The sequence below is a fragment of the Leishmania donovani genome, chromosome 31, assembly GCF_000227135.1.
Source record: "Leishmania donovani BPK282A1 complete genome, chromosome 31".
NCBI classification, from domain to species: Eukaryota; Euglenozoa; class Kinetoplastea; order Trypanosomatida; family Trypanosomatidae; genus Leishmania; species Leishmania donovani.
The window spans coordinates 164,444-174,934 of NC_018258.1; the positions used below are offsets into that span (position 1 = coordinate 164,444).

The window sequence follows — 10,491 nt, forward strand, 5'->3', positions numbered from 1 at the left end:
GCGAGGGCTCCCGGTGGGTGGGTAGCATATGCTCGGGTCGCACGGACGCTTCACCCGCCATATGGGTGGCACAAGCGTGCTCACAGCTGCAGGCCGCTCCGACGCCACACCATCCGTGACCTGGCAACCGACATCGTCAGTAGCGATGCATCGGTCTCACCTCCTCACATCGTAGGCACCTGACTCTACCACTATCAGAGTTGGTTCAGCATTCATCAGGGGATAGGGGGAGGGGGACTGCCTGGCTCCTTCCCACGCCGAGTGGAGGTGCTGGACCCTGAAATGCCGCACACACGGAGGGTGTCCCCCCTTTTCTGGGGTCACGCAAAAGTGAGAATAACAACAAAAAGGGGAAGAGGTCCAGGCAGCGTTGCACGTCCCGTCTTTCCCTTACGTCCATCCGTCAAGGAAAAGGCCGAGCGCCACAAATGACGAAAGGGAAGCGGGGAAGAGCCCAACGCCCCTTCTCCTCGAGAGAAAAAGGCGTGAGATGCTCAAAACGCGTACGGTAGCGGTCACAAAACTTCTCACGGCACAACGCCGCAAATACAACGCGGCGAGGCCTCTCTCTTTCGGTCTTTGCTGCACTTCCCCGCCCTCACCTCGGGGGAAGGGATGCGCGGACAGGCTCCTTGCAGCGACACATCTGGAAGCGTCAAACAACAGCAGCTAAAGGAGCTCACCCGCAGACTCAAGTGCACGGTGCTTTCCCTCACAACGGCAAACAGCCCGGCCCGTGTGCCATTCGCGGTGCCACTGTTGGTGGTGACGGTGTCCTTCAACGAACAGAGGGGAGAGGGCCAACAGGCGTGTGACGATAGGAGGAAGAGGGGCGCCTGATTTATGCGTTAGAGAACGGTCATTTGGTAGGAGAAGGGAGAAGAGGAGGGAGTCGAGAGATGTGCCGCAGGTGAGGAGGGGTCAGTTAGCGAAGCCGCAACTGAACAGAGGAGAGCGGAGAGAAGAGAGGCAAGGCGAAGGCGAAGGCAGAGGTGAGGGGGAAACATGCAAGACGGCTGTGCTTGCTCGGTAACGAGACCTTGCCGAACACGAGAGGGGGAGAAGCAGCGGTGCACATGCCGCCCGTGTCCCTGATCCTTCGCAGAGCTCATCCACGCTGGACCTTCTCGTCCATCATATTGGCGCAGAGGATTGCGCGACAGCAGCGGACTAAAAGTTCTCTGTGGCCCCGCCTCATTTCGGACGTCGCGAAGGCTCCATGTTTTTTTTTGTTGCTTGTATGATAAATCTTCCAGTGAGGGCAAGAAGAGGAGGAAGAGGAACAGCAGAAGCAGCGGTAGCGCAAGCGTGAGAGGCCCAGCACACCTTCGTCAATGCCACACAACAGCCCACAGCACACAACACCTGTAATACGTCAGTCCCTCATGCGCAGCCCATTCTGCCACGTAAGATACGCAGGCGGGGACACCACCTCTGCTGTGCCACCGGCTTGGGTTGTGGTGATCTGCACCGTCCCCGACGCGCCAACCCACACGTTCACGAGCGGAAAGGCCGCGTAGGGAAGCGACAGCTGCGTCGCGGATTCCGGAAGGTGGTTTGTGACGAGGATATAGAAGAAAGGGCGATCGTGGCGGGTCATCCAGTCATGGAGGTTTTCCAAATAGGAGAGACACGAGGCGGCAGCGGTATCGACGAGGAAGTCTAGGTACTGCCCAGACCGCTTGCCGCGGCCATCTGCCGGCACCGTCACCTCGAAGCCGTCGTCATCAACGATCAATAGCGCCGGCACTGCTCGAGTCGTGCGAAATCCCATCATCTCCCGCAGCGCCGCCGTCCAGCCCTCCACATAGATGAACTCGATGTGGCCGAGGGCCGACTCGGACAAGGAGCTCAGTGGAGTGAAGGGCTGCGGCACCTTGGCGTACAGCGTAGATTCCTGGCACAGCACTACTACGCTACCGCCGGCACGCTGGACGGTGTTGATGGCTGCCTGGAAGGCAAGAGACGTCTTGCCCACTGCCCGGGCGCCGTGCAGCAGAAAGCCGTGGCCGTGAAGCGGCTGCGGGGGTCGACTGCCTTCGGGGAAAAATATGCCTGCATCCAATGAGGGACGCGAAGCACAGTCTCTGGAGGGCGCCGCCATGCCGAGCCAGCAGCGGCCCGCTACCCGTGGATCTGCGATACCCTCTGATTACCGAGCGAGAAGAGTACCGAAACAGCTCACAGAGGTGAAGGAATGTGGGTGGCGGAGAAGATAGACGTGGTGGAAGGGAGAAACAGAGAGGTAGCACTGCGGGGGGAGGGGGGGAGGCTGTACCGTATGAATGCTTCGATGGGCGCCGCCCCGTGACCCCGCGGAGAGCAAAGACTGCCTCGGCAGCTACTGTTAAATTTCTACGAATGTGTCAAGGCCATTTGTGGAATGGGTTGCGTCGAGCGCAGAGGTCTACACACACACACGCGCACATCCCACTGCCGTCATCCACACGAGACGACGCGCTGTGTCGCTGCAACACCGCCTTGGACGCTGTAGAAGCCTCTCCTTTCGTCTGCGTTTCTTTGTGGAGCGCATCACGAACGTTAGCCGCTGGTGAGAGACGCAAAATCCCTCCAGTCGTTCATGGGCTCTAGCGCCACCGCTTCCTGACGTGGATGCTACAAGCAGGCCTCATTCGGCATTGGGGCGCGCGTCGCGACTCCGTCATAGGGGCCCCGCGGTGAGCGGAGCCAGTTTGACTGCCACCAGCCGCCGCCCTCGCTTCTGCACGAGTTCCCGCTCGGCGTGAAAGACGAAGACGACTGCAAAGGTGACCATGGCGACGGGGTGTACGGCAAGGTTTGGGAGCCCTGGCAGATCCGCCTCAGTCGTGCGGAAGCTGTAGCGCACGCCTACCTGGGCGTCCCCCGTCGGGCAGCGCTGCAAACCTGCGTAGCGCGTCGTGAGCGGCAGTTCACGGAAGAAGTTCGTCGGCGACGTCGCCAGCCGCTCGCGACGAGCGTTTCCTCGGCGTAGCGATGTGCGAACACGTAGGCGAGGGATGAGTGAAGAGCTTTCACGTTAAGCATCTCTCAAGCGTCTTCAATCTCACACAGCTTCGCCGCGACGGCGGACACCGCCATGTACTGCTCCAGCGGCGCCACCACATCGACCCCTCGGTAATACAGATAGGCTGCACTCTACGCATTGGTCATGCGCATCTTGAGAGGCCGAGGATAGAGTAAGTACGTGATGCGCTTCTCAGCTATGTGTGCCAGCAGAGCGCAGCTGTGGCGCACGATGACACCAACGCGGTGCTCAACGGACTCCTGGCCGGAAGGCGCTGTGCTGCGGACCCAGGAGGCGATGCCTGCGAACCCGCTGTTGCCCGCGTCCTGCGGCACGCGTGAGGTCGCCGCCTGCGGCGATGGATCGAACAGAAGCAGCCGCTTCATAAGGGCACCTGTGTGAATGGAGAAGAAAGCTGGATCAGGGAAGAGTACTCGCAGCTCTTTGACTCGGGCACGTGAGCGCTGGCCGGCAGTCGCCTGCTGGAGTGCCCACAGCGATCAGCACAGCATCACCGGTGACTGCTGAGGGGAGCGACAAGAAGTGGTGCACGGTAGCTTAGCTGCTGGATACCCCTCTGTCACACAAATACAAACAAGAAGAGACGCACGGAGACACTGATGGTTGGGTGTGTTGCCCGGGGTGTGGGAAGTCGCATAATCCACGATGCCGGCAGCACAAGAGCAAAACGAATGCGCACAGAGCGCGCTCCTGGTTTGACTGGTGTGTGAAGAGGGTCATGCGCATGCTGGCGGGGCACCAGAGGAGTGAGAGGGCAGGAGCGCAAGGCAAGCGATCGAGGAAAGTGCAAACAAAGAGAGGGAAGTCCACCAAAATCATTGAAAATAGTGCACATACAGGTATGCGTGTGCGACGCCACGTGACGAGGACAGACGTCACCAATACCGACGCACTCCTCTGCCCACACGTGTAGTCACCACTTCATGTCTGCCTTCATTCTCGATGGCACGTCACTCTTCGCCTTCGCACGCAGAAATGCCGATCAAAACGCGCCTTTTCTTGCTGGATTACGCATTGTGTGAACAGTTGCCCCAATCACACCACCACCGCCTCCAGTTCGCTTTTCCATTGTAGACACGCACAAGTATACAGAAGCGATTTCACCGGACTCCCTCACTCCTTCGCGGTGCGCGTCACAGAGCCGCCACGTTTCTGCCACGCGGTCTCAAACGTCTCTACCTCCGTTTTCGAGCAATCGCCTCCGGCCGTCGTCCTAGCGCATGCGGCACTGTCAGCGCCGAATGCCACTTGGTAGTCCGTGTACAGGCTTTTCACAAACTCCACAATACCCTCGCAACGCGGCAGCACCGTCATCAGGACGCACAGAACACAGATGCCGCCCGCCACATACTGCAATGTGTGTGCCCGATCGATTCGCTCCTGCAGGTTCCCGAGGACACGAAGTCCATCCTCGTACTCAGGGAAGGGGATGGAGGGAACGGGCTTGTCGAGGAAGGAGCAGAGCGGCTCCCAGCCGTCGCCGTAGCGGTACACAAGCAACGCAGAGGGCGGAATCGACACTCGCACACTCTCCTCATACAACTGCAGCGCGACAGCGCGCGGATGCTGCAGTTCGCCATCACTCGCGTTGCTCTCCTTCTTTGCGTGTCTTGCCTTTGCCGTGCCGCGAGAATCCTCGCTAGGGTCACTCGCAGATGTGGGGGAGGGCGCCTTGCTGCCACAAAAACCTCGCTTCAACTCCGCCGCCTCCGCAGCGAAGGAGCGGCGCAGGTCACCGGAGGAGGATATCATGAGGCTCCGAGAGTGTCTCGTGCTCAGAGACGACCTAGGACCAGCCGAGGCCGCCGCCGGCGCTCCTGATGCATCGCCACCAACGACCATCTTGGCGATCATGTTCTGAAAGGCCTGCGTTATTCGATTCTTCGAGGCGCGCTTCGTCGAGATCTGCAAGCGCTCCAGATATGTGTCGTACTTCTCTGCCCACTTATCTTTCTCCGTCTCCTCGACCAGGATTACCTTGGTGTAGCTCGGTGCCTGGCGTAGCAGCACGTCGTACACCATGGCACCCGGTGGGCCGACGACGGCGTCGTAGTCCGCCAGCACCTTGGCAGGCAACGCATTTGTTTTGCCATCCAGCAGCTGGGACCACTCGATAGGGTGGGTGCTGGCGTGGCCCTGCTGGTACGTGGAGCGCAGGGTGTACGGGGTGTAGCCCAACTTACGGAGCGCCGGCGTGAGCGCGCCGCCGTCAGGCAGCATCGTCAGACACAGGACCCGAAGTTGAACAAGAGCTGTACAACGGAGCATTTTCGCCGTGGCACCCCCGCAGAGGGGCGGAGATCGAGCGGTAATAAGGCAGAAAATGGCTTTCGTGTCTGTCTGTACAACGGAGCCGCGTGGCTTTCTGTGTGAGGCGCACCCCCTCCCAAGAGGCGCCACCTACGCACGATAACAGTCACCCGTACGGCATAGGCGTACCGGAGTGGTGCGAAGGCGGGGACGAGAGTACGAGCATGTGTAGAACACAAGCCAGAAGCAGAGAGGAGTGGAAAGATCAGAGAAGAGCATCAGCAGCAGTGGCCCATAAGCGCTCTGGAAACAGAAAAACGCAGAGAGGTGGGCGAAGGCCAGTTGGCGCGTGTGTACCCCCTCAGGGTTTCTTTTTTTTTTGGGGGGGGGCGGTGGGAGGGAGTCGCAGTGCGTAGAGTCCGGTAGTCGCCGTAAACGAGAAGGGCGGCGCCACAAAAGGCACAGCAAACGTACGCCAGGGGAAATGGAAAAGGCAGCGCACTCCAGTGCGGGGTTGTCTGCTTTACATAAGAACAGACTGAGCAGCTGGGTAGAATTACATATTGGGTATACGCGTGCCTGCTCGCGCGAAACGTGTGCCAGCGGACAAGGTGTCACAAGGCACAAGATGGCGACCTCGCTGCTGAGCGCAAACATTCGCAGGCACGCACATGGATTTGGTCCAGCAGAGTCAGGTGAGAGGGAGCAGCAGCTGATGTGCGACTACCGAGCATTCCATAGATTCGAAAACGCATACAGATAAAGGCAAAGGGCAGCAGAGGCTCGCTCGCACGAAAGCGAGAGGGAGGCGCATGGTGCGACGCGTCGCCGCAGCGCTCTTGCGCGGACGGCGTGGCCATGCCAAGGGAGCAGCGACAGCAGTGATGCGCACGCAGATATACACATCTTCAAAAGCGCCGTGGTAGGTCAGCCTTCCGTCGCTGACACCACCATGACCCTTTTATATCGCCGTTCGGACCACATGAGTCGCAGATACGGCATCGCTGGACGGAAGAGGCCGGCAAAGGACTCGGCAGGAACGCACAGCATACGAGTGCGGCACACACACACGTACGCCACATTGCAGGGGCGTCCCTCCATCACCTCCCACCCGCCGACGATGTCGCCTGCCGCAAACGACGCCACCGACGTCTCCTCATCGTGGTCTTGTTCTTTCCCTCCACTGTCCGCTGCACTGCTTCTGGCATAAGCGTCGAGTCGGCCATCGAGGATGAGCGACACGCACTTGCAGTCTGCCCCGCGAACGCCGATGAGGTCGCCGCCGACTGCCTCGCGCTCCGTCGTGCAGTTGAACAAAAAATGCCAGTAGTGTTGAGGAAAGCACCATGCGAATGGAAAGACGCAGAACACACTGCAGAAGTCGCGGAGGGCCTCACAGTACGGTCGCTGCAAGAACTCCTTGAACGCGCGCCGGCTGAGCTCAAACACCTCGCACCCATCGGAGCTGGAGACAACCGCGTGCGTGCGCAGAGGGTTCGTCGCAGAGCAGCAACGAAGCGGAGCGAGAAGCGCCTCTTCACCGAGCGTGTTGCCGCGGGAGACGCTGTAGATGGCCTCGCCCGTGTCGCTGTTCACGACGGTTACTTCGCCGGAGAAGACGGCGTAGAGACACCCATGAGACTTGCGAGACCCTGCAGCTGCAGAAGAGCCTGCTGTGCTCGCTGCACCCTTCCCGTCATCACTTGGCGGCAGTCCTCCACTCGCACGCATCATACCGTTGCCACTTGCAGCGTACTCGACGTGGAACAGAACCGTCCCGACTAGGTATCGCTGGCGCGGGGCGAAGGTGGCCATGGAAAGGCCGCGCTCTCGCCCGTCCGCGCGACGATACGTCTGACGGGAGAACATCTGCTCGAGGAAGAAGGCCGTTGCATCGGCACCTTTCACAAATACATCCTGCGACGCGTCGTCGGAGAGCCGCCTCGACAGCGGAGACGCAGCAACGCCGGGTCCTCCCTGCAACACCAGCGAATCCTCGTCGCTGTCGCTGTCACTGTCGCTGTTGGGGTTGGAGATGTTCAGCACGAGACACTCATCCACGAGAGAGCGCAGGCCACCCGGCATCTGCGCCTGCCGCTGCCACAATTCCAACTCTCGCACGCTGCGACTGCGCTCCCGCATGTGCTGCAGATCGTGCCCTGAAAGCACGGCAAGAAGATCTTCAATAGGGATGCGGATCGCCTGTACCGGCTTCTGCACTGCGTACGTGCACAACGAATGCATCGCTATCAGCCTCTTCGAGGCAGTGGTGACGTCTTCCTCGTCTGCTGCGCGATGCAAGAGGAGAAGCTCGGCATCGCCCACGCAGTCGCCTGCGCCAAGAACGATGGACTGCACGCGTGGCACGCCTGCGTGGCCACCGCCGCCCCGCTGGACATGCATGAGGGCCACGGTGCCAGAAATTAAAAGAAAGAGGCTGGTCGGCACCTCACCCCTCTGCAACAAACGCGCCGATGTGTCCCATGTCACCATCTCTGCCTTCTCGCAGAGGTGTCGTATCTGTGCACGACAGAGATGCTGAAAGAGCGGCGACTGGAAAAGGTACTTCATGAGCTGGAGGTGTGCGTCATCGTAGAAGGTGCGCATCAGCATCTGATAGAGCATGCGATTCAGCCGCCACGTGGCAGTGGGCGAAGATGCATCGGGGTGGCCCGCGGCGCACACCGCTGCGCCCTCATCGTCTGGGTTCAAGACGTACAGCAGACCCTCACTCCCAAAGTAGTCCCCGACAGCCCACTCCTGTCGCTTGTTCTTTGCCTGTGCAATCACTGCATCGCCATCGCCGACGTCAGCCACAGCTTGGCCCTTCACCACGACATGGAAAGCGCAGCTGTCCCCTGGCGACGCAATCACCTCTCCCGGCTGCGTCTCCTGCCTCTCAAAGACCTCCATGACATCCCGCAGCATCGACGCATCGTCGCGGCAGGCGGCAAAGAGCGGATGGCCGCAAAGCACTCGGCGGAGCACCTGCCACTCCTCCGGGCTCTCCCAAGGCGGCTGTCGCCACTGCCACATAGCAGCGGTGAGAGCGCGCGAGGGAGTCTCGCCTGATACGCCGCCGCGTCGGCGCCAGACTCGGGCGTGCAACGATGGCCATGTGTCACTCGAGAGCTCATCAGATCCATCGCCGCGCTCGAAGTGCCCTTCAGCGCCGATTTTGTCTGCGCTGTCCAAGGCTAACGGCATAGAAGCTACCGTGGCTGTCTCGCCCTCCGGGTGGCCGGGTAGAGTGAGGGGGTGCGCAGAAGGGCCAGAGAAGGTGCTCGATGTGGGAGCACCCCCGCTGCCCTCGCCTCCCTGAGGGATAGACTCGACCCCCTCCCCCGCTACCATCGCCACGGAGGAGGTCGGATTTTTACAGCAGCAGGCGCCCATCCCACCGTTCTGGAGAGCAGAGGAAGGTGTTGCGCCGTGGTCCAGACGCGACAAACCGTAGCAGCGTCGAAAAGGGAGAGAGACACATACGCGACACACGCGCAGTCTCGAGAAACCGACCGCGTGCGCACCAACGAGGATGGGAGGTTAGAAAACGAGACGAAGCCACGAGGCGGTAGGAGTAGTTGTGTTGATGCCCATCACATGCGACAAGAGGGAAGCGTCAGCGGTAACATGCACCGGAAGAGGCGCAAAGGGGGTGAGGCAAAAACAGAGAAAGAATCATCTAGCGTCAAGAGACGGGTACGGGAGAGTTGCGGACATGGTGCGAGGAAATAGTGCCGATGCGCATACACACAGCGTTTCTGCCCGTCATCTACTCAGTTCTCTTCGACTGCCCTTGTGCACTTGGCCTCGGTGATCGGCGTGGCGAGAGGGTGGTTATATCGACAGCGATCAACTGGAGGGAGCCTGGCGCCTGAAACAGTACGTCGTTCGCTGGGCTTGAATACGACAGAGCCAGCTTGCATTGCCCGATTTCCATTCTCCCTGACTCTTGTTCTTCGCTCCAACAAAGGATATGCTGCACAGCGTGGGCGGCATGCGTCTCCGTGACTACACACACGCACACATACAAGCGCGCATGTGCGTAGTAGCAACAAGGCGACAGAGAAACGTGCTCGCACCCCACCAAGGGAGAGACAGAGATGCCGACCGAGCAAAAAAAAAAAAACAAAAGAGGACGGAGGGAGGGGAAAGAATAACGTCGAAGGGGGAAAAAAAAGGAAGGACGATGCACCGGTGAACAAAAAACAACGAGCCCACAAGCATACACGAGAGAAGCCAAAGGAGTACGCCGTCGAAGCAAAGAAGGCAGGCCAAGGGCGAGAAGGCAGAGGGAGGGCAGTGGGCCCCTCCCGCCCGGCACCGTACGCGCCAACGCCCCGCTACTTCACCAGCAGTGGCCCGTACAAAGCGCACGAGACAGTGAGAACGGGGCAGCAAAAAGAAGATACGCACATGGGGTGGATGGATGGATGGATGGGGGGGGAGGGGGAGGTGGCAGCGTGGAGGAGGGGAAGACGGCACAGATGCCGCGCACCGGCAGACACATGAGCGGGCTCACAGACAGATGCACACGCGCCGAGGTCAAAAAAAAAAAAAAATAAAACAACGCCTTCGTGCCAAAGCTGCCGGTGAGCGATCCGCCGCCGAGGAGGGAGTAGAGACACCGCATGACGTGGTACCCCTGCCCTGATCCCTGCTGATCGTGTTTCTCCATTGTGCAGTCACCGAACGCTTCAGGGTGCCGCGCACCTGCCTGTGTGTGGAGGTGCTCAAACAGCGGTACACAAGAGCCGAAAGAAACAGCGACTGGAAGACGGGAGGGGAGGGGGGGGGCAGAGGGAATGCCTCGCACGCGAGGCACACACACACGCACCACACCACACACGCCGACACCAAGAAAGAAATAGTGAGCCGGCTGAGAGGCAAAGATACGATGTAAATGCTCAGAGAGGGGAGTAAGCAGGGGTGCGAGAGAAGGGGGGTATTCGTTTCGAGACCTGCCTTTCCACAATCAGCCGTCCGCAAATGTATACACATACAAGCGCAGCTCATCTGTCTTCGTAGGCACACGGCCAAAGCCTCGTCGTCTCGGACGAGCTGTGCAGCCGTCGAGCCGGGCCATGCGTCTAACGAGCCTGGGTGGACAGCAATGTCGTGATGCAAGCGGGCCGCACCAAGTCCCCTGTTCCAGGACGGAAGCAGCGGCGCCCGTCGTGCGGGTAGTGAGGAAGCGGTGATCTAGGTGCACG

The 10,491-nt window shown here is 60.1% G+C and overlaps 3 protein-coding genes across 3 annotated transcripts; all 3 read right to left on the minus strand.

Annotated features, from left to right (window-relative positions):
* Window positions 1-1,375: 1,375 nt before the first annotated feature.
* Window positions 1,376-2,104, minus strand: LDBPK_310490 (hypothetical protein, conserved; the record flags this gene model as incomplete). Its single annotated transcript, XM_003863091.1, has 1 exon — window positions 1,376-2,104. The coding sequence occupies one exon, from the start codon at window positions 2,102-2,104 to the stop codon at window positions 1,376-1,378; it is 729 nt and encodes a 242-aa protein (XP_003863139.1).
* Window positions 2,105-4,141: 2,037 nt separating this feature from the next.
* LDBPK_310500 (hypothetical protein, conserved) lies at window positions 4,142-5,296 on the minus strand (the record flags this gene model as incomplete). The annotated part of the gene is made up of 1 exon (XM_003863092.1): window positions 4,142-5,296. One exon carries the CDS (start codon window positions 5,294-5,296, stop codon window positions 4,142-4,144), a length of 1,155 nt encoding a protein of 384 aa, XP_003863140.1.
* A 909-nt stretch (window positions 5,297-6,205) lies between these two features.
* LDBPK_310510 (hypothetical protein, unknown function) lies at window positions 6,206-8,674 on the minus strand (the record flags this gene model as incomplete). The annotated part of the gene is made up of 1 exon (XM_003863093.1): window positions 6,206-8,674. The coding sequence occupies one exon, from the start codon at window positions 8,672-8,674 to the stop codon at window positions 6,206-6,208; it is 2,469 nt and encodes an 822-aa protein (XP_003863141.1).
* Window positions 8,675-10,491: the final 1,817 nt, after the last annotated feature.